This window comes from Ovis canadensis, chromosome 3 (assembly GCF_042477335.2).
Source record: "Ovis canadensis isolate MfBH-ARS-UI-01 breed Bighorn chromosome 3, ARS-UI_OviCan_v2, whole genome shotgun sequence".
Taxonomy (NCBI): domain Eukaryota; kingdom Metazoa; phylum Chordata; class Mammalia; order Artiodactyla; family Bovidae; genus Ovis; species Ovis canadensis.
The window spans coordinates 153,573,843-153,599,014 of record NC_091247.1 but is presented as its reverse complement, the minus strand read 5'-3'; the positions used below and the strand labels follow the sequence as shown (position 1 = coordinate 153,599,014).

The 25,172-nt window shown below is 34.8% G+C and overlaps 1 protein-coding gene across 1 annotated transcript in view; it reads right to left on the bottom strand.

Annotated features, from left to right (window-relative positions):
* Positions 1 to 3,598: 3,598 nt before the first annotated feature.
* ABCD2 (ATP binding cassette subfamily D member 2) overlaps positions 3,599 to 25,172 on the bottom strand; it is an 88,867-nt gene continuing 67,293 nt past the window's right edge. Inside the window, exons 8-10 of the mRNA XM_069584614.1 lie at positions 24,375 to 24,459; positions 15,945 to 16,070; positions 3,599 to 6,307 (exon numbers count right to left, since the gene is read on the bottom strand). Coding sequence (XP_069440715.1) covers positions 6,088 to 6,307; positions 15,945 to 16,070; positions 24,375 to 24,459 — 431 coding nt within the window. The 3' untranslated portion in view covers positions 3,599 to 6,087. The remainder of the gene's footprint in view (positions 6,308 to 15,944; positions 16,071 to 24,374; positions 24,460 to 25,172) is intronic.

Genomic DNA, 25,172 nt, shown 5'->3' with positions numbered 1-25,172 from the left:
TTCTGTGTTATTCTACTTAAATGATATATTTAACATTGGAAAATTCATGAAAGTAGAATAATAGTTACCAGGGGTTAGTCAAGGGGAGGAAGAAAGGGGAGCTATTGTTTCAAGGATATAAAATGTCATAATATGAATAAAAATCCAGCAATGTGAATGTAGTCAACACTACTGAGAAGTACATTTGAAAATGGCTAAGACAGTAAACGTTTTCATCACAATAAAATAATTCTTCAGTTTTCAAACTTGTTATGCTGATTTTGTATTAAACTTCTAAAGGGTGTGTGTATGTGTGCATGTGTGTGTGTATATTACATGGCAGGAAAATATACATATATGCTTGGATCTACATTAACCTCATTCATCTAAATCCCACTTGTATATATCTTGGAAATTTTTCCCATATTGGTCAATAAGCTATCCTAAACAAGGGGATGTTGATTATTGTTTCATCAGTCTTTATTCTTCTTGTTTTATCAATATCTGTGTGTTGCAAAAGGTCCCATTAGTTCCCCAATAAGATGCCATATGATTATGTGACCTCATTTGCCCCATCCCTGTGTGAGCTCTTGGACACTTTTCCAGCTTTATATATTTGCATAATCTCTAGACCCAATCTATTTTAATTGTTAAGTTTAATATACTTAATATGTAAAATTAAATAATATTTTGGATATATGATTGTCTCCTCTTTTATACAGATTAAACTACAATTAAATGATAGAGCCAAGTGAATATTATTGAGTGTTTAATATTTCACTGTTTCTTGATGCACTTTCTATTTTACAGATACTAAATTACATAAAAATACATAAAGTAAATACTTAATCACTATATCACCTGCATTAGGACATGAGTACTGAGATAAAGCATATATAATTTTAGATGTGTTTAATTCTGGAGTCCTTGTCTATTTACTTTTATAATTACTGGAAATTTTTTGGTTGTTTTTATTTTGTTTTTTGCTTTTTAGAACTTTTTTGCTATAGTTACCTGCGTTTTGTGTTAACACAGGAGAGATGCTTTTCATTGTGCAAAACTAGCTCACTTTACATGATCTGAACTTGAGAAGCTATTTCTCAGATTTCAAGACAAGTTAAATGTATGGGAGCATCTACTGGTGAAAGCTGATATAGTCCTACAGACTGGTTTTATTGCACCTTGTAATTTAGTATGAGGAAGCCCTTATGTGTACAATCAAGGGACTCCTGCTGCCAAAAAAAAATGCTTATTGCTTAAATTTTGCAAGAGAGTGGACTTAGGCAAGAAATACAAGAACTAAGAAACTCTGCAAAACAAACATTCTATTTAGATGGAAACACATCTAAGAAGGATAAGTTGTTTAGTGTTATTGTACTAAAAGGTTTCATGAGGGCTGAGATGAGGTTTGCCTCCTTCACTTCTGAATCCCTAGCATGGTAACTGACCTTGAATGTGTCATTGTTTACTGAATTAACAAATGTTCACCAGTTTGGAATTTCTTCCTCAAAATATTTGAAAACTTGCCTTTTGTCCTCCTTCTTCCATAGGACCATATATCTATCATTTACAATAAAAACAAGGAAATATATAATTTGTGTGACAAATTTCCTTTTTAGAGGAAAACAAATGCTTCTTTTTGCTTAACCAGAAACCCTTAGCCAGTTAAAAAATATACTACAACTTCGGAGTTAAAAACTGTAATAATGAAAAGTGACCTAAACTAATTAAAGGGAAGGTAATGGGGAGTTGCAAAGGCTTGGTAATCAAATATTGCTAGGCTCAAATTTCAGCTCTACAGTTTAACAGCTGCATCTGGTTGGATGAATTGCTTAACTTCTGTTCTCACTTTCTTCTTTTATTAAATTAGAGTTTTGTAAAGATTTAATGAGTCAAAATATACACTGTTTTGTGCCTACATGTAGTGCCTTTGTTCCCAGTCGTGTCTGACTCTCTGCGACCCCATAGATTGTAGCCCTCCAGGCTCTTCTGTCCATGGGATTATCCCAGGCAAGAAAACTGGAGTGGGTTGCTATTTCCTTCTCCACGGGATCTTCCTGACCCAAGGGTCGAAACTTCATCTCCTGCATCTTGTGCACTGGCAGACAGATTCTTCACCACTGAGCCATCTGGGAAGCCCTTGTGTCTACCCGATAAATAATAAATAGTATCTATTGAATTTTTCTCTGAATGATGATACTCATTTTCCTAATTTTCAGTGGACTGCAAGCTTCTTGGGACAAGGACCATATTTTATTTATTCCTAGAGCCTAGCACAGCATCTGGCATAGGTTGGTACTTAATAAATAAATATGTGTTGAATTAATAAGGAAAATAAATATTTAAACAACTATTTGGTGACTATTGTGCATGGTACATCATATAACTTGTAACTGAAGTGTATGAAAACACTCAACAGAAATAGGATGTTTTCTATTACTGGAATAATCTGTAATTCCATTGATTAGTCAAGATTTTCTATGATAATTTAGAACTCACAAGTAATGTTGAGCTCAAATAACTGCATATCAGATGGAGACTATATTACAGTGTATTCACACCATAGCCATATTGTATCTTTAAGTAACCAAATGGTGATTTTTACCATTAAGGAATTTTTCTCATTTGCTTTCATTAGTACAACCCCTAATATACAATGCTTGCTTATAAGTGTAGATAATTGGTTTTGAAAATTTCACAACAAAAACTGAAAAGGCTTTTGTACTTGGTAATCAGGAAAGGCATCAGCAATTCTGAAGAAGGAATTTGCTTTTAATGAAAATATTCTCTACATCCATCTGAAAGCTCTCATGTGGCAAACGCTGCAAGTATAACTCTTAATTATATCTAAATCCTACCTCTCAATCATACCATCATCAGACTGGTAAACACTCTGAGCTATGTGAAAGTATTTTATACTTCTAAATGAATATAATTTTGCCATAAAGTAGTTATATCAAAGACATCTCTTTTAATAAAACTGATTACCACTTTATGCATATCTCAGAAATATGTAACATTCTCTGGATAGGGGTTCCAATATGTAACAAACTTTTCTAGGCTTATTGGGTCAAAAAACTATTCCAAACAGATTAAAAGCTATTAAAATAGGCTAAGACTATTGCCAAACATGAAATTATACTTGGAGTCAAAGTCTCAAAACAAAATTAACATGGTCATTTATACCTTTACTGGAAGAACAAAATTTGACACAAAAACTAAACTATTATCAGGGGAAAATCATTCCTATCAGAAACAAATGTAAACTCCAGTTGAATTTCAAGATATATCATTCTCCTTGAGATTAATGGAGAGAGATTTTCACACATGATCTTGTTTACAAGAACACACACTATTTTAGACTCATGCTTGGCATAATATTACATGCTGTAGAAATATAATGCAACGTTTTCATAGAATGCAACTTACTTTCCAAGTTTATAAGTTAACCAAAAACAACACATTTAAAAACCAATATCTATAAATTCATATTTTTTTTGGACCAAAACAAAATAAAACAGATGTCAAAATAATTTGGGCAAATAGATTCATTTGAAAATTGAAATATCCTTCTTTTTCCATTCCTCACCTACAATTCAAAGATGGCTATATTCAAGGATGCTGTATTCAAAGATGGCTACTTTATTTATCAATCTTACATTTTTCTCAAAATTTAACTATAAGAATAGTAAAACATGGTATACTCTTTGGACCATTTTGTAAACACTTAAATGAAACATAAATACAAATTCAAATTACAGTTTTTCCCCTCCAAGTTAGGGGATATTGGTCTTGGAAGAAAATTCAGAAAATAAATGGACACAAAATGTGCATGCAAAATATGTTTCTTTAGAACTCTTAACATTTAAACCACAATGTGTACAGCTTTTAATACAGAATTTTAAAAATCCTTGAATCCGGTACATTATAAATTATGAGTTCTTTACTTCAGCCAGTTGGTAGGATATATTAAATAAGGGCTAATTAAAATCTAATATTTGCTTTGGCATTTTTTTCATACTTTCAAAAACAATATATTTTTTCCTAAATGCTTTATTTTCAAATTAAGAAAATTAAGGCATAAAAATTATGCACATGTTTAAAATGACAACTTTTAATTTTCTTCTTCTACCTTTAAAAATTAACTTCAGATAACCACCCGACTTTTCCCTACAGTGGTATAAACTGGATAACTACTAATACATAATTTAGATAAATGAATAATATTTTTCAAGTTTTGGTTCCATGAATTTTTTATAAAACCTTTGATGCCTGCCTCACCTTTCTAATAAGTAAGTAGTAGTAACTGACAAATGAATAAATGAGCAGTTAATGATACTAACAGAAAAACTTTGATGTACTGGTTTTGATTTTTATATTACATTATTTCAAGTAAAGTGGTTACATTTATTGATAATTAAAAATGTCAGCATCAAAGAATTGAAAGTGTGAAATGTTACGGTGTTCTATTACAAGCATCATGAATGACATCCAGGTCTTCTACCAATTGAAAAAGTCTGAGAGTCACTGACTTAGCATCTATTATGGCTGTGTCTAAGTAAGCAAATAAAGTCTTAAACCACTAATAACAGAGTATTTCCACTTTTTCTGGCCTATCAATGGCCACACAGGCAGTAGGAGATTAAAATGGTAGTCCTGGCTTTCATACTAACTCCAGGGCAATCGAATATGTAAGATTGATCTCATAAGACTATTCCATACAGATTATTTCTCAATTATGTTCAATAAATATTAAGCTGACATAACAGTTCCCCTTTTGATTGCTGGGTATAGGGGTACATTAATATTGAGTAAGAGTGCATATTGTTGAAAGATTTTTCTAACATTCCTGCCCCATTTTCAGCCACAGACCAATCACCTTTCCATTTTATACTTAATTTCCATATCTTATAGACAATCATCAAATAATGACAATACTAGCATTACTAAATTTATTCTTTTTACAACATCTCATCTTTTATTGCTATTACTGACCAGTTGAATTTCAAAGATGATAGTGAAAATAGCACTGAACCAGGGAAATAGGAAAACTTTATTTGAGCCTGGGATTTGCCCTTAAATAAATTTACATGATTAAAGCAAATATGAGTGTCAATTTTCTCAAAAGCAAACTAGGAAAAATAATATCTGCCTCAAAAGTTTTCCATAAGGATTAAAATGAAGTCATGTAAATGAGGATTGTAAATTATATTAGTATAAATTGCAAATTATAAAATACTATTTCAATGTATATTATTACTCTGATTTTGAAAATCTCTCTATTCTTATAGCACTGCTATTTTTTAAATGTGGTGGACTCCTTTGAGCATGAAAACAAGCTAAGTATTTCTGGACAGAATTTGCAATAAATAATCCTTTCAAGTAAAGTAACAGGCTGAGACAAACATTGTTTGGATACTCCTTTTCTAAATTGGCGATTCTCTTTTTAGAATGAAAAAGTTTACTAACAAATAAGTAAGATTCTTATTAAAACGAACTTGTTATGTGCCTATATTGAGATGCTCAAAATTTAAAATAAAAAATAGGATATTTTTTACATATAAAAGAAACATAGCCATGCTTCTTTCTTTCAACCACTGTCACTAAAAGAATTTTTTCACGTTGAAATTACCTATCAAACTATTGCGTACACAGGTTTAGATGACCACTATCAATAAAGGAACATAGATTCTAGCTGTTAAATCTAACAACCATGAATGGACAAAAATGTCACTCAAACTTCTATTTTTATGCACATGGTTTCAACGCAAACATTGTTCTTAAGTTGTCTATCCTCAAGACAGGTCTCATGTTTGTCAAGACTTTCAGACACATCACATACACATAGCAAATTTGCTAATTCACCTAGAAAATCCTGCTTTACATGTGAATTAGTCTTTCATTAGGAATTAGTATAAGCCATAATGACTAATCTTACATAATGTATTTGTTTATTTTCTTCTGAAAAGTCAGCTCATACATTTCCTTGATGCTAAAATCGTATAAAACATTTCTTGCTACCTTTTCTCCCTCTGTCCTTAGCTCAACACAATGCATGAACTCTGAGCCTTTAACTAAAAATTAACATTTAAAACATATCAGAATAAATTAGGATGTTTCATCTTCATTTTTTATTGTTTTCAGCACTGAGTCTTCTCCCAAAATTTTACATAGTTCATTGAGTCTCTGCTGCATTTTGGGAATTCCGGCTAGCTGAGATTCTAGCTTTTGTTTTTCTTCACTTAGTGTTAAACGAATAGCACTATCCAGTTGTTCAAAGCGCCAACCTCCTTCACCATCAAACTGTAATAAATGAGTGTGGTATTTCCTGCATAATCAAAATGAAATCATATTATTAGCAATAATTACAAAAAGCCATTTTACTTACAGACTTATCATTCTAATTGATATTCAAAGGCAAATGTTAAGTAAGGTGTCTATTTTACATTTAATTTTCAAGAATTGTTCAAGAGGTAAAATATTGTGATTGTTTCACTTCCAAAATCATTAGTCTCTAGAAAATTCTATTGTTTGTATTAAATTTATTTTTTATTCTGAATATATGTGTATTGCAAAGGAAGACATTCTATTACATTTATTTATATTCATAACCTAGTATAGCTCCTGAATAAATATAAGCATACTTAGAAAGTGAAGAAGAACTAAAGAGCCTTTTGATGAAAGTGGAAGAGGAGAGTGAAAAAGTTGGCTTAAAAACTCAACATTCAGAAAACTAAGATCATGGCATCCAGTCCCATCACTTCATGGCAAATAGATGAGGAAACAGTGGAAACAGTGAGACTTTATTTTGGGGGGCTCTAAGATCACTGCAGATGGTGACTGCAGCCATATTAAAAGATCCTTGCCCCTTGGAAGAAAAGTTATCACCAACCTAGACAGTGTATTAAAAAGCAGAGACATTGCTTTGCTAACAAAGGTCCATCTAGTCAAAGCTATGGTTTTTCCAGTAGTCATGTATGGATATGAGAGTTGGACTACAAAGAGAATTGGACTACAAAGAAAGCTGAGTGCTAAAGAATTGATGCTTTTGAACTGTGGTGTTGGAGAAGACTGTTGAGAGTCCCTTGGACTGCAGGGAGATCAAACCAGTCCATCCTAAAGGAAATCAGTCCTGAATATTCATTGGAAGGACTGAAACTGAAGCTGAAACTCCAATCTTTTGGCCACCTGATGAGAAGAATGGACTCATCGGAAAAGACCCTGATGCTGGGAAAGATTGAAGTGGGAGAAGGAGGGAACGACAGAGGATGAGATGATTGGATGGCATCACCAACTTGATGGACATGAGTCTGAGTAAACTCTGGGACTTGGTGATGGACAGGGAAGCCTGATGTGCTGCAGTCCGTGTGGTCACAAAGAGTCGGACATGACTGAGCAACTGAACTGAACTGAACTAGAATGGGAATAAGAACAGGAAGCAGAGGCAAGAAATTAAAAATTTTAAAGGTTATTAAGAAAATAACTAAGAAGAATAAAGGAAATACACTATCCTTTGGGAATGAATTAGTCAACATAAGAAAAATATCTCAAAAATCAAAGTTTAAAATGTTTTTTTAAAAATGAACTTATAGAAGTCCTCTAAAGCCAGTTTCATGCTTTCATATAATTTGCTCTCTTTTTCTCATGTTTCAAGTTCATAACTAGGAATTTCAGAGAGGTATAGAGATGATTTTTACTGATGAGACAGGAGGTAAACAACCTTTTCCTAAGTGAAAGTTAAGGTTACCACTCTTTGGGAATTGTAGGGTGTATGTTTAAAGAAGGTAGTCCTGGCAGATCTGGCCTCACACAGCTGAGCCACTGCATCTTGACACTATGCTGAAGTGGCACATGTTCTTATGTGTCTTCAGTTTTTATGCCTTTACCTTACAGGTTTTCTTACTTCTTGTTTTCTTTTAAGTTCTCATTGTTATTGGTTACTATCCTCAGTGTGGCTCTATCAGGTCACTTTACCCTCCTTTCTAAAATTGAAATATCATTTATATATTATAAATTAATTCTTTTAGAATGTAAAATTCAGTGATTTTTGGTATAGTCACACCCTCATGCAAACATCAGCACTATCCAATTCCAGAATATTCCTTCATTCCCAAAAGAAACCTCATACCCATTAGCAGTCCATCTCCATTTCCTCTGCTGCTCAGTCCCTGCCTACTACCAAGCTCCTCTCTGCAGATTTGTCTATTCTGGATATTTCATACATACAGACTCATACAAAACAGCTTTTTGTTACTGACTTCTTCCACCCAACAAATGATCTAAAAGTTGTATTATTAGTACTTCATTTTTATGGCTGAATAATATTCCATTTATGGTATTATACATTTTGTCTATTTATCGATTGATAGAAATTTGGGTTTCATTACATTTTGATTGGATGGTTTTACCATTAAGATGGGGAAATTAAACTAATTAAATTAAACTATGTCTAAAAGGGTAAATATCACTCAAGCTGAAGGCTGATGTTCATATGTTTGATATCATATGACAGATATAAATCTTTCCCATATACTTTTGAGTAACTATCTTTAGGGTTTCAACTTTTCCAAAAATTTGACCTCCCAACAGGTGGGACCTTGCAAAAATTAAAACACTGTGTTCTTACATCAAGGGAAATTTTTTTTTAATGACAACATTGCTATTAAAATATGAGAGCTAAAACAAAAGTAATGAAAAAACAAAAGAAGGATAGTGATACAGGAAAGAGAATTAATAGGAAAAAAACTATCACTTTGTTTACTTCATTGTCAACTTCTCTTGGACTTTCCTAACCATGAATCTTCAACCAGGAGCAGTTTCAGAATGCAGTAGTTCAGATCTTGAGCAACTTCCACTTTCAGTGTATATTGAAGGTTTGGCTCATCATTCCAGTCCTACAACATTATTTGGTTTCTACACAGGGGAAGAAACTATATTGGTATTTCATGACCTATGTTCTATATTATGTGCTAAAATACTATTTCACGGTTTATTTTAGTCAGAGGAATTTAAAAGAAAACTATTTTAACTGAGGCTTATTAGAAATAATCTGCAGACTTTCTGTACAAATAAGATAAAGCATTGGATAGTGGTAATTATAAAATTGTACTTCTATTCAGGAATCAAATAATTTAATAAGCTTCTATAATTTTTGATGTCTTCAGATACAGTATTGAGTTTACTCTTTACAGTCAACAATTACCCATTTGTTGTATGGAGGAAAATATAATACATATTTTTCCTCTTCTGAAATCTTTTCAGGGAAAATAAGAATTTCATGTAGGAAGAAAGGATAATCAGAAGTGATAGATTTCTATAACCTAAAATGACTAAACTAGTTCATAAATCAGAACTAACATGATTGTTAGTTTACAGGGAAATACACTATAAGTAGCTACAATTAAAAGCATGTTTGTTCATTTGTTTTTTGGTTCGAAAGTATGAAATTAGATTTTATTATTTATTTAAAAATTTGTCTACTACACACCTGTTTCAAATAGCCAAAATCCAGAACACTGACATCTTCAAAAGCTGACAAAGCTGTGGACCAACAGGAACTCTCTTTCATTGTTCTTTGGTGGTTTAGTTGCTAAGTTGTGTCCCACTCTTGCAAACCCATGGACTGTAGCCTGCTAGGCGCCTTTGTCCATGGGATTCTCCAGGCAAGAATACTGGAGTGGGTTGCCATTTCCTTCTCCAGGGGCTCTCATTGCTAGTGGAAATGAAAAATGGTATAGCTGTTTTGAAATACAGTTTTGTAGTTTCTAACAAAAATAAACATACTCTTACCAGTACAATCCAGTAACTTCACTTCTTGATATTTACTTAAAGGACTTGAGAAAACGCATGTCAACACAAAAACCTGCATATGAATGTTTATAACATCTTTATTCATAATGGCTAACACTTGGAGGCAACCAAGCCTATCTTCAGTAGGTGAATGGATAAACAAACTGTACATTGAAACAATGAAATATTATTTCACACTAAAAAGAAATGAGGTATCAAGCTGTGAAAAGACATGGGGGAAACAAATGATTATCACTAAGTTAAAGAAACCAATCTGAAAAGGCTACATACTATATGGTTCCAGGTACATGATATTCTGGGAAAGGAAAAACTGTGGACACATTACAGATGAGTGGTTTCTGGAGTTGACATTGTTGTTGTTCAGTCTCTAAGTTGTGTCCAACACTTTGCAACCCCATGGACTGCAGGGCACTAGGCTTCACTGTCCTTCACTATCTCCAGAGTTTGCTCAAACCCATGACCATTGAGCCAGTGATGCTATCCAACCATCTCATCCTTTGTGGTCCCCTTCTCTTCCTGCCCTCAATTTTTCCCAGCATCAGGGTCTTTTCTAATGAGTTGATTCTTCTCATCAGGTGAACAAAAATATTAGAATTTCAGTTTCAGCCTCAGTCCTTCCAATGAATATTCAAGGTTGATTTCCTTCAGGGTTGACTAGTTTGATCACTTTGCAACCTAAGGGAATCTCAAGAATATTCTCCAGCACCACAATTCAAAGCATCAATTCTTCAGTGCTCAGGCTTCTTTATAGTCCAACTCTCACATGCATACATGACTACTGGAAAAATCAGAGCTTTGACTAGATGGACCTTTGTTAGCAAAATGATGTCTCTACTTTTTAATACACTGTCTAGGTTTAACACACTGTCTAGCTTTCCTTCCAAGGAACAAAAGTCTTTTAATTTCATGGTTGCAGTCACCATCTGCAGTGATTTGGAGCCCAAGAAAATAAAATCTGTTTTGCTTCCACTTTTTCCCTTTCTATTTGTCATGAAGTTGTGGGATTGGAACTCATGATCCATGGGTTGAGAAGAGAGATAAAATGGCAGAGCACAGAGGATCTTTAGAGCAATCAAAATACTCTGTATAATACTATAAGGATGTATTTTTCAAATTTGAGGACAGCACTTTCACAGCATCATCTTTTAAAACTTAAAACAGTCAACTGGAATGCCATCACCTCCACTAGCTTTGTTATTTGTCATGCTTCCTAAGGCCCACCTGACTTCACATTCCAGGATGTCTGGATTTAGGTGAGTGGTCACACCATCATGATTATCTGGGTCATTAAGATTTTTTCTGTACTGTTCTTCTGTGTATTCTTGCCATGTCTTCTTAATATCTTCTGTTTCTGTTAGGTCTGTACCATTTCTGTCCTTTATTGAGCCCATCTTTGCATGAAATGTTCCCTTGGTATCTCTAATTTTCCTGAAGAGACCTCTAGTCTTTCCCATTCTATTGTTTTCCTCTCTTTCTTTGCACTGATCACTGAAGAAGGCTTTCTTATTTCTCCTTTCTATTCTTTGGAACTCTGCAGTGAAATGGGTATATCTTTCCTTTTCTCCTTTGCCTTTAGCTTCTCTTCTTTTCTCCGCTATTTATAAGGTCCCTCTGACAACCATTTTGCCTTTTTTGCATCACTTTTTCTTGGGGATGGTCTTGATCCCTGTCTCCTATACAATGTCACGAACCTCCATCCATAGTTCATCAGGCACCCTATCTATCAGATCTAGTTCCTTAAATCTACTTCTCACTTCCACTGTATAATCATAAGGGATTTGATTTAGGTCATACATCTATAGTCTGGTGGTTTTCCCTACTTTCTTCAATTTAAGTCTGAATTTGGCAATAAGGAGTTCATGATCTGAGCGACAGTCAGCTCCTGGTCTTGTTTTTGTTGACTGTATAGAGCTTCTCCACCTTTGGCTGCAAAGAATATAATCAATCTGATTTCAGTGTTGACCATCTGGTGATGTCCATGTGTAGACTCTTCTCTTGTATTGCTGGAAGATGGTGTTTGCTATCACCAGTGCATTCTCTTGGTATGTTAGCCTTTCCCCTGATTCATTTTGTACACCAAGACCAAACTGGACTGCTACCTCAAGTATCTCTTGACTTCCTACTTTTGCATTCCAGTTCCCTATGAGCTATTTCAAATCCTAAAAGATGATGCTGTGAAAATGCTGCATTCAATATGATAGCAAATTTGGAAAACTCAGCAATTACCACAGGACTGGAAAGGGTCTGTTTTCATCCCAGCCCCAAAGAAAGGCAATGCCAAAGAATGCTCAAACTATCGCACAATTGAATTCATCTCACATGCTAGCAAAATAATGCTCAAAATTCTCCAAGCCAGGCTTCAACAGTACATGAACTGTGACTTCTAGATGTTCAAGCTGGGTTTAGAAAAGGCAGAGGAACCAGAGATCAAATTGCCAACATCAGCTGGATCATAGAAAAAACAAGAGAATTCTAGAAAAACATCTACTTCTCTTTATTGACTATGCCAAAGTCTTTGACTGTGTGGATCACAACAAATTGTGGAAAATTCTTCAAGAGATGGGAATACCAGACCACCTGACCTGCCTCCTGAGAAATCTGTATGCAGGTCAAGAGGCAACAGTTAGAACTGGACATCAAACAACAGACTGGTTACAAATCGGGAAAGGAGTACATCAAGGCTATATGTTGTCACCCTGCTTATTTAACTTATATGCAGAATGATCAAGCAAAATGCTGGGCTGGAGGAAGCACAAGCTGGAATCAAGATTGCCAGGAGAACTATCAATAACCTCAGATATGCAGATGATACCACCCTTTATGGCAGAAAGCAAAAAAGAACTAAAAAGCCTCTTGATGAAAGTGAACAAGGAGACTGAAAAAACTGGCTTAAAACTCAATATTCAGAAAACAGACATCATGGCATCTGGTGCCATCCATTCATGGCAAATGATGGGGAAACAAAGAAAACAGTGAGAGACTTTTTTTTTTTTCAGCTCCAAAATCACTGCAGATGGTGATTGCAGCTATGAAATAAAAAGATGCTTGCTTCGTGGAAGAAAAGCTATGACCAACCTAGACAGAGGATTAAAAAGCAGAGACATTACTTTGGCAACAAAGGTCCATCTAGTCAAAGCTATGGTTTTTCCAGTAGTCATATATGGATGTGAGTTGGGCTATAAAGAAAGGTGAACACTGAAAAATTGATGCTTTTGAACTGTGGGGTTGAAGAAGACTCTTGCAAGTCCCTTGAGCTGCAAGGAGATTCAACCACTCCATCCTAAAGGAAATCAGTCATGAATATTCATTGGAAGGACTGATGTTGAAGCTGAAACTCCAATACTTTGGCCTCCTGATACAAAGAACTGATGCATTTGATAAGACCCTGATGCTGGGAAAGATTGAAGGTGGGAAAATGGGGTGACAGAGGATGAGACGGTTGGATGGCATCACCAACTTACTGGACACGAGTTTGAGTAAACTCTGGGAGTTGGTGATGGACAGGGAGGCCTGGTGTGCTGTAGTCCATGGAGTTGCAGAGTCAGACACGACTAAGCAATTAAACTGAATTGAACTGAACTGATGCTGAAGCTGAAACCCAGTACTTTGGCTACCTGATGCAAACAACTGACTCATTGGAAAAGACACTGATGCTAGGAAAGAATGAAGGAAGGAGGAAAAGGGGATGACAGAGGATGAGATGGTTGGATTGCACCACTGACCTAATGGACATGAGTTTGAGTAAGTTCTGGCAGTTGGTGATGGACAGGGAAATCTGGCATGCAGCTGCATCCATGGGGCTGTGAAGAGTCGAACATGACTGAGTGACTGAACTGAACTGAACTGACCATAAACTGAATTGAGCCTGCAAGTGTGCAGGCTCAGTCATGTATGACTATTATGGTAGACACATGTATTTATAAATCTGTCCAAACCTATACAATGCACAACAGTAAGTGAATCCTAAGGAAAATTATGGACTTTGGATGCCAAGAATGTGTCAGTATAGGTTCATCAATTGTAACAATTATACCACTCTGGAGGGTGATGTCAATCATGGAGGAGGCTATACATGTATAGGGACAGAGAGTATGGGCATATTTCTGTATGTTCAATTTTTCTATGAATCTAAAACTTTTTTAAAAAAGGAAAGTCTTAAAAACAACAACAACAAAAACCTCTTTGTTCCAAAATGAAAAAAAAAAAAAAAGCAGCTAAACAGGCTTCCAACGCCACTTTAGGCTACTTGGATAGGAACTAAACGACAAGAATGCATAATAAACTCATTGACAGAGGTTAGCGAAACACCAGGACTGTGTTAGAAAGGACTCAAGAGTTCTACAAGTCTGGCTCCACAGGCATATGTCATAATTGTATTAAACCAATTCCTGTTGGTTCTCTCCAAGAGAAGGTCATAGATATCACTCATCGACATGGACTGTAACTCATCCTGGACCAGATCCAGACTGTCTCTGGGGAGATTGGCAAATCAGGGTCCTATCATTCCAGATGCTGATTAATATTTTTAACAACAGAGAGACAAACTACAAAATTCTATAGAAAAGATCACTTCATGAAATTCTCTATTTTCAGGTAAACTTTGAGAAAGAAAAATATAAAAAATCTGAATGTCTGAATGAAGTGATTATCCTCTCAAATAGTAGATTTGAGACGAAATAGATTATCCTCTCAAAAGTAGAATTCAGAGTCAAAGAACTTTGAACAAATAAAATCTGATCTAAACTGAACACTCAACTTATTCACAGTCTTAAAGTAAACATTCTCTATAAGGTAAATATTAAGGTAAGCATTAACTTAAAGCTTGCTATTTAGTCTAGGTTTGAAGTCATGTACATAATGACAGCTTTGGCACAAATGTGATCAGCCACATGCTACAGAATGCTCCAGTCAGAGAGGAGGAATCCTGCCTATCCCTTGGGAAATAGGAAGCCATAGCACGCAGAGTCCACTATATACCTACTAACATGCCAAAGGAAAAGATTTTGATTGATGAAACAGAAAAGCAAATGTAGGCAGTAGAATGTAGTGAGAATTAAAGTTTTTCTTATGACTCATGCATGAGATACCTTTTGAGTTCCTTATAATAAGTAGTGCAATAGAGGAGGGTATAGAGAATATGATCATAGAAAATTATGTTCTTCATTTTCTAGTCCTCAGTTTATTCATCTGCATAATGGGAAAAACTGGGCTACCTATACTCTATAAGGTTGCTATTAGGCTTAAATAAAATAAGCTTGGAATAGAATAGGTGTTGAATCTGCATTATGATGATGACAAATCAATAAAAACATAAGGGGATGATAAAAATGGTGATCTTTTTAAAAAAAGAGAAAATTCCATTAGGTTTTATGAAATATTATTTACAAAAAATGTCTGTTCATTTTTTTGTTAAGACAAAGGGGGAAAAAAGCTCTGTTTATACACTCTAATTTTTCTCTTGAGATAGTTTTCAATTTAATGTTGGTAAGGTCCCACACCCACTGGGAGGTCAAAGTTTTGGAAACTTAAAACCTAAAGAGAGTTACTCAAAAGTATATGAAAGGACTTGTTTGGTTGTCTAGTGGCTAAGAATCCACCTGCTAATGCAGGGCACACTGGTTCAATTGCTGATCCAGAGAGAATTCACAGGCTGTGGAACAATTAAACCTGTGTGCCAAAACTACTGAGGCTGTACTCTACAGCCCACGCACACAATTACTGAGTTTGGGAGCAGCAGCTACTGAAGTCTGCATGCTTTGGAGCCCATGCTCTGCAACAACAGAAGGCACTGTAATGAGAAGTCCGCATACCACAGCTAGAGAGTAGGCCCTGCCTAGTTCCTGCCGCAACTAAGGAAAGCCCGTGTGCAACAACAAAGACCTCATGCAGCCAGAAATAAAATAAATAAATACAATTTTGAAAAGCATATGGAAAAGGTTAGTAATTTCTGTCATATGTTATCAAGTACAGGAACTTCAACTTTTAGCTTAAAAAAGAGTGATTTTACTCTCTTAGGCATAATTTAACCTTAACTGAAATGCAGGTGGAAAATAATTGAAATGTCTTATGCTCTATGGTAAAAAGTTTAGCAAAGTCATTCTTTAAGAAACAAAAAGAAAAATCATTTATCATAAATGAGCACTGGAAACACTTACCAAAGTGAAGGCCTGTGTGTTATAGAAAGTAAGGAAATTCCAGCTCCTTTTGCAGCCTGAAATATCTTTCCTTCAACATCAATGCTGACAGCACTGGTGCATTCATCTAGCAATGCATATTTTGGTCTTAAAAATAAGCACAAATAATTAATAATTTTCATTTTGAATTATAAACCTTTATTTGGCAATATGAATTGCAATGTTAACAACTTTAAAGGAGAAAAGAGAATAATGACATGTTTAAGATGACAAATGATAAAGCAAAAAAAGTAAGTCATTCCCCCTTCTTTGGAATATAATTTCATATTCTTCTTAGATTTTAAATAGATTTTTTAGATATTTGCTCATAATACAATAAGCTTTATTGCAGATTGGTGAATCATAACTATGAGGCAGAAGAAAGATGACAGGTCACTGAAAACCTTGCTGCAAAAGACAGTTCATTCTTGGTGACAAGGTTCTAATTACATGAAAAATACATTTTAGTAGCTAATTATCGATCATGTCACAATTCTGTTTGCAAACATTTATTGAGATAATTTTATCAATAATGTAAATACCTAATCACTATCGATAGAATTCTGTTGATCTAAGACTCTGCAAAAGTAAGTATGGCTAATACGACAAATTTAGACCAGGCATTTAACCTGGTAACATTGCGACTATTTTCTTTGGGAAAAAAATCTATATACATTTTTCTGATTGCACTCAAACTTTTTTCCACTAGCTCAGTTTTTTTCTCTGGAAATGACTATCTACTACCATCAGAGGCACCTGACTTTGCCACCACATACTTCTGTTTACTCTCTTCCTTTCATTTTCACCCTCTAACTCTTTATCATTTTTTCCTTTCTCTGTCTTCTTTCTGTCAATGGAACAGAATAGAGCCCAGAAATAAACTCACATATCTATGGATAATCTTTGACAAAGGTGGCAAGAATACACAATGGGGAAAATATAGACTCTTCAGCAAGTGGTATTGGGAAAGTTGGACAGCCATACGTAAATCAATGAAATTCGAACACAGCCTCACACCACATGCAAAAAAAGACTCAAATGGCTTAAAGAGTTAAATACAAGAGAGGACACCACAAAACTTTTAGTAGAGAACACAGACAAAACATTCTCTGACATAAATCAATGTTTTCTTAAGTCAGTCTCCCAAAACAATAGAAATAAAAGCAAAAATAAACAAATGAGACCTAATCAAACTTGTAAGCTCTTGCATGGCAAAGGAAAACATAAGCAAAATTAAAAGACATCTATGGACTGGGAGAAAAGTCTTTATAAATGATACGACTGACAAGGGCTTAATTTCTAAAACACACAAACAACTCCTATGATTCAATAACAACAAAAAATAACCCAACCAAAAAATGGGCAGAAGACATAAATAGATAATTCTCCAAAGAAGACATACCCATGGTCAATAGGTACATAGAAAGAGGCTCATTATCTCTAATTATCAGAGAAATGCAAGTCAAAACTGCAATGAGGTACCAACTCACATCAGTCAGAACAGCTATCATGAAAAAGTCTTCAAATAATAAATGCTGGAGAGGGTGTGAAGAAAAACGCAAACATCTTACTTATACTGTTGGTAGGAATGTAAATTGGTACAGTGATGATGGAAAACAGTATTAAGATTACTCAAAAAGCTAAAATTAGAGTTTCTGTGTGTGTGTATTAGTCGCTCAGTCATTTCTGATTCTTTGCGATTTCATGGACTGCAGCCTGCCAGGCTCTTTTGTCCATGGAATTCTCCAGGCAAGAATACTGGAATGGATTGCCATTCCCTTCTCCAGGGGATCTTCCTGACCCAGGGATCAAACTCAGGTCTCCCATACTGCAGGCAGATTTTTACGGTCTGAGCAACCAGGGAAGCACACATGATCCAGCAATCCCAATCCTGGGCATATACCTAGATAAAGCTATAATTTGAAAAGACACATGCACTCTTATGATCAAAGCAGCACTGTTTACAATAGCCAAGACATGGAAGCAACCTAAATGAATAGGGACAGATGAATGGATAAATAAGATTTGGTGTGTTCCACAAAATGAAATAGTACTGAGGCATAAAAAAATAATGAAATAATGCTATTTTCAGCAACATGGATGCAACCAGAGATTATCATACTAAGTAAAGACAGCCAGAGAAAGACAAATACCATTTGCTATTATATTTTACATGAACATGAACCTATCTGTGAAATACAGACTCATGGACATAGAGAACTTGTTTATGGTTGCCAAAGGGGAAGGATGGGGGAGGGAAGGCGTGAGAGGTTGGGTTAAGCAGATGTAAGCTGTTATACATGGAAAGGATAAACACGAAGATTCTACTGTATAGTAAGAGAACTATATTCAGTATCATATGACAAACCATAAAATGGAGATTAATTTTCTAAAACAGAATATATGTATATACACACACATTTATGTATAACTGAATCATTTTGCTGTACAGGAGTAATTAATACAACATTGTAAATCAACCATGCTTCAGGAAAAAATACACTGTAAAAGAATAAAATAAAATGATAAAGAAAAGATAAAAACTGAAACCAGTAGTAATTTCTCATTCAGCAAAAATATTTGGCACTTCAAACTGCTTTCCTAGTAATTTGATGGATTGTTTATTAATAAGATCCTGTTTCCTATTGCAGGGGCGGGGGGGGAGGGGTGGCTGTCAAGGATAACAGAGGGCTTCCCTGGTGGTCCAGTGGTTAATAGTCCACCTTGCAATGCAAGGGACACTGGTTTGATCCCCGGTCCAGGAGGCTCCCACATGCCATGGAGCAGCAAGCCCATACGCCACAACTGCTGTGCCTGCACTCCAGAAGCCCATGTGCCTAGACCTGTGCTCTGCAACAAGAGCAGCCATCATAATGAGAAGTCCATGCACTGCAACAAAGGGTGGCTCCTGCTCACCACAACTAGGGAAAGCCCTCATGTAGCACCAATGACCCGGCATAGCCAAAAGTAACTAAATGTAAGGATAATAGATATAGGAGCCAAACCCAACTTTAACACTACATTTGATTTTAATATCAGCTCTCCACACAAAGAAATAAAGATCACTGCAGTTTCCCCTTGACAACAGAAGTGGTTTAACTGGTTAGCTTTTGGTTATTGTCCAGGTTAAAGTATTAAGAATTATTTGTTTCAGAGTTGATTTCTGTTTGTGGATGATTTTTTTAAGTAAAAATGATAGAGGATAGAAGGAAGTATAAAACAGAGAGGTCTGGAATAAAATTTTATTTTTTTGTATAACTATTTTTAGTAATAAGTTATTGCATTGTGTCTTATTTTTTAGAGTGCTTTGAGGTAAACAGACGAGATGCCATTTTAGAATTAGAAAAAAACATACACTCTGTTGTCATAGCAACTCCTAGCCTAGCAGATGTAAGATATTTTGTTTCCTTGGTAGGGCTGGTTTTGTGGTGTGTGTGTGTGTGTGTGTGTGTGTGTGTATGTGCAGGCGCGCCCATGCATGCATACACACATGTAAATATATTAAGCAGTGACTGTAAGCTGAAACTGATATAACTAAGTAAAACATTAGATAACACTGTTTCTCACATTTTTCTTTGGGTACATCATCAGGAGAGGAGGCTTAAGAAAGATCTAATCTATTTCCTATAAGATGGAACTTTTCCAATCATTTTTAAACATTAAAATTAAAATCCTCTCAAAAAGACTGATTTTGACACACAATTCTCCTTGCTAAAGTTCTCCACTTTAGTTGTTAGCTCAAGTTTTTCTCATTATAATTCAAATCTTCTTATTAATCCTTTGAGAAAGAAAGGAGGCAATTTCTCATTATTATACTTTTCCTTCACTGGGTTTTTAAATTTTTTTAAGTTGATTTACAATGTTACATTAATTACTCCTATATAGCAAGGTGATTCAGATATACATATATATATATACATATATGTGTGCGTGTTTAGTTGCTTAGTCATATCTGACTGTTTGTGACCCCATGGACTGTAACAAGGGTCCTCTGTCCATGGGATTTCCCAGGCAAGAATACTGGAGTGGGTTGCCATTTCCTATATATATTCAGATATATATGTGTATATACACACATGTATATATACATATATGTATCTGAATCACTTTGTTGTACAGGAGTAATTAATATAACATTGTAAATCAACTATAATAAAATAGTATACATATATTCTTTTTTATATTCTTTCCATTATGGCTTATCATAAGATAGTGAACATAGTTCCTTTTGCCATACAGCAGGACCCTCTTGTTTATCCATTATATATATAAAAGCTCACATCTGCTAACCCCTACTTTCTCTTCAGTCTGTCCCCACAAATTCTCTCTCCTAGCAAGCACTAATCTGTTCTCTCTGTTAATGAATACGTTTCTCCTTCATAGATAGGTTTATTTGTGTCATCTTTTAGATTCCACATATGAATGACCTCATATGGTATTTGCTTTCTCTTTCTGACTTACTTCATTTAGTATGATAACCTCTAGTTGCATCTGTATTGCTGAAAATGGCATTATTTCTTTTTTTTTTTTTATGGCTGAGAAGTATTCCATTGTATAGATGTGAAGTGAAGAAGTGAAGCCGCTCAGTCGTGTTCGACTCTTTGCGACCCCATGGACTGTAGCCTATCAGGCTCCTCCGTCCCTGGGATTCTCCAAGCAGGAATACTGGAGTGGGTTGCCATTTCCTTCTCCAGGAGATCTTCCCAGCCCAGGGATCAAACCTGGATCTCCCGTATTGCAGGCAGACACTTTACCATCTGAGCCACCAGGGAAGTCTTTATCCTTTCACCTGTAGATGGACATTTAGGTTGTTTCCATGTCTGGGCTATTGTGACCAGCGCTGCTATGAATACTGGGGTGCGTGTCTTTTGAATATCAGTTTTGTGCAGATATATGCCCAGCAGTGTGATTGCTGGGCCATATGGTAATTTTATTTTTAGTTTTCTAAGGGACCTGCATACTGTTTTCCACAGCAGCTGCACCAATTTACATTTCCACCAACAGTGGAGGTCCTTCACTGGCTTTAGTATTTTTTATTCAATATTATTTTATACCCAAAGTATTTTAGATACATGAGTCTCAAGTATTTAAGTTATAGGCACTTAAAAATCTCTTTAGGTTAGCATCTTTTATTAATGCCATTTGCTTTTTATCTTATTAACACACTGACATAATGAGAAATTTACAGCCACATATTACATTCCATCATTTTACATTTCAGGTTTCAATAGTAGTTCAGTTGGTAAAGAAACTGCCTGCAACGCAGGAGACCTGGGTTTGATTCTTGGGTTGGGAAGATTCAACTGGAGAAGCAAATGGCAACCCACTCCAGTATTCTTGCCTGGAGAATCCCATGGACAGAGGAGCCTGGCAGGTTACAGTCCATGGAATTGCAAGAGTCAGACATGACTGAGCAAGAAAACCACCATCATGTCACATTTCACCAATTGTACGGGGGATCATATTACTGAATATTTATGGACAAAGCACAAACAGATTCAAGGTAATAGTGGTTAACAGCTAGTCATAAATTTCATACTACAAAGTTTACTCTTGAATCTCACCACATTATCTCAAAAAAGTCATTGTAAAATATACTTCACTAAAAATTCAGAGTTTGCAAACTTTGGTTTATACTTTTTAGTTTGCCTTATCCTTGAACTAACCATTTATACTATTAAAATACTATATTATTACACAACATTTTTCTCATTTATAAACTCCAGCTATAACACAAAATAATACATATTGTATGATTTAATTTTGGGGCTTCCCTGGTGGCTCAGACAGTAAAGAATCTGCCCACAATGTGGGAGACCTGGGTTTGATCCCTGGGTTAGGAAGACCCCCTGAAGGATGGAATGGCAACCCACTCCAGTATTCTTGCCTGGAGAATTCCATGGAGAGAGGAGCCTAGTGAGCTACAGTCCATGGGGTCACAAAGAGTTGGACATAACTGAGCGACAAACACACACACACACATGAAGTTGTAGAACTGGAGAACTAATTTATTCATTAGAAATGGAAACAGAAATTGTCTATGGAAAGATTTGACTGGAAAGGGGCATGAGGGACTTTCTAGTGTGATAGAATCATTCTTTATCTTAATTGGGATATTGATTATATATTGTATATACATTTATCAGAATTTTTTGAATTGAATACTGAAATGCATTTATGTATTTGGTACATAAATGTTATAATAATGATAATAATAAACAAACCTTGGCTAGCTATTATATAGTAATACACATAATAGGATACAAAATAAAAAGAGGGATACAGGGAATTCCCTTGTGGTCCAGTTGTTAGGACTCAGTGCTTTCACTGCTGGGGCCTGAATTCAATCCCTGGTCAGGGAACTAAGATTCCACAAGCCACATGGTATGGCCAAAAAAAAAAAAAAAAAGAGGAATATAAAGTGTACTATACTTTATGAAAATAGTTACATATTAAAAAGTTAAAAATAACAACCAACTTTTGTATACTAAAATAGAGAAAAAACTATACTAAAATTTTATGTGCTACAAGTAGTAAAACAGAATTTTTTCTTTTTGCTCATCTAAATTTTCTACTTCTATAATATAAACACATAATTGTATTTAATAAAGTTGTTTAAACTATACATTATTTTTTCAGTGATAAATATTACATGTTATATTCTTAACAAAAATGGCTGAACCTAAATATAATCAAGTTTTGAGCTCTAATTTCCAGTTTATAAGAAAAATAGTAGATTGAGGAAAGAGGTAAAGGAATCTCAAGAGGAAACAATCAGATCAATCTTGAAAGGACAACGTTCTTAAAGGACAACTGACCTAGTTTCTTCAACAAGTCAATAGCATAAAAGATAGGAGGGGCACAGAGGCAGGGAGAAGAAACAACTCTTTAAATTAAAAAATAATTAAGAGATATATAACAACAAAATTCAATACATAAAAGTTGTTTGGATCTTGGTTTGAACAAACCAAGTATAAAAAGATATTTTTGAGACTATCAGGGAAATTGGATATGAACCAGGTATGAAATAATTTTAAATGATTATTGTCAATTGTACTAATGATGATTATGGTATTTAATGTAAGAAAATATCCTAATATTTCAGAGATTGATGTCAAAATATTTCATGGAAAATTCCATGATTTTGGATTTGTTTCACAATGCTTTATATAAAAAAATATATAAATCAAGTGCTGTAAAAATTAGATTTGTTGAATCAGTGTGATAGGAATATAGGGTTCATCTTACAATATTCTCTTTTTGATGAACTTTTAATGGCTTTTCCATAATAAAAGATTTCTAAAGAATTGATAGCCAACTTGTTGCTAAGTGTTTAATGAGGCTTAGTTGATTTTTTTTTCATTTTTTATCAGCTTTTAAAAGTTCCCTACAGAAGTTTTATTGCTTCCACTGCAACTTCTTCAAGAGTATTGCATGTGCCCAGCTTATGGTCCACTCAGCCATCCATGTACATAACTTTATTGCCCAATATATAAGTATTGAAAGTAACAATTTAGGTTCTCATTGCCAGAGGCCTAACATTAAAATGGGAATTTATTTTTCACAGAAGAATAGGATAAAAAAAAAGAACAATCATAATAGTTTCAATATTTATTTCCATTGTCTTGTGCTTGATACTTTGAACCAAAAGGCTATGAAGCTGGTTAGAAATAGAAAAGTTTTATCAAGAGAAATTATTTCCTGCATCTCTTTATTTCTGAGTCCATTAAGACTTATGCTGGTTGGTTCCTTTTTCCATTAGATATGCCTCCTCTCAAGAACACTATTAAGCTTTATAGGCCACTGACTGATTAGAAATTTAATTAAGTTTTAATTTAATAATTTAATTGAGAAGTATTACTGAATATCTAGGCTTCCCTGGTGGCTCAAATGGTAAAGAATCTGCCTGCAATGCAGAAGATCTGGGTCCGATCCCTGGGTTGGGAAGATCCCCTGGAGAAGGAAACAGTTACCTACTCCAGTATTCTGGCCTGGAGAATTCCACGGACCAAGGAGCCTGGAGGGCTACAGTCTATGGAGTTGCAAGGAGTTGGACACAACTGAGCGACTTTCACTTCCACTGAATGTCTACCTACTGTGTTCACAACAGCATCATAGTGGTTATCTATTCTTCACATTTTAAAATTAGTAATATCCCACTTTCAAACTTAGGACACATAAAAATTTAATTTTGTCATCTAACATTACTCAACGTAAAATAAATAAAACAAACACTTGGAGATTTCTGTCATATTAAAAAACAACCTAAGAAATTTAAATACTATAAATTCTAAGCACTAGCTTTTCAGAAATTTATTTTCAAACCAAATGAGGACAAGGGATCCTATCTGAACATTTTTTGATTACAACAATAGAATAGTATCAATTGTAACTTGAGTATAATACACTTACCTATGATAAAACATGCGAGCCATGCCCATTCTTTGCTTTTCTCCTCCTGATAAGACATCTTTCCAGTCCATAATAGCATCCCATCCTTTAAAATATATAAAAATACATATTTTATAAAGCATCTTTTAACCAAAGAGAGCATCTTTTACGTTTTTTACCTAGATGAGTGATTCTTAGCAAGTTTAAGCTATTACACAAAGAACCTGATATTTCACCAAACATATGCCTGGATATACCAGAGTGACTTATGTTTAAGCACTTGGTCTTAGATTTGATATTTCTTAACAGTAATAATTACTTATACTGACACAACATATTCTAAGAATTCTAAATACTGACACTTTGAAAAGCTGTTTATTTTTTAATGTCTCCAAAGAGTTGGTATACTTAGACTTATTTTGCAGGGGGATAGGAGAAAAGACCAACAAATTTGCATAGGTCTATTACAAAGTCTGGGCTTCTCAGATGGCTCAGTGGGTAAAGAGTCTGCCTGCCGTGCAAGAGATAAAGGTTTGATCCCTGAGTCTGGAAGATCCCCTGGAAGAGGGGATGGCAACCTATTCCAGTATTCTTGCCTGAGAATCCCATGGACAGAAGAGCTTAGCAGGATACAGTCCACAAGGTTGCAAAGAGTAGGATATAACTGAAGTGACTGAGCACACACACACATTACAAAGTCTACAAAAGATATGAAAGGAGCTTATTTAAATGGCTTCCATCAGCTGGGCACTTGATATGAGTTGTACTTTTCACAATTTTCATTGTATATTTCATAACCTTATGAGGTTCCTATTATTA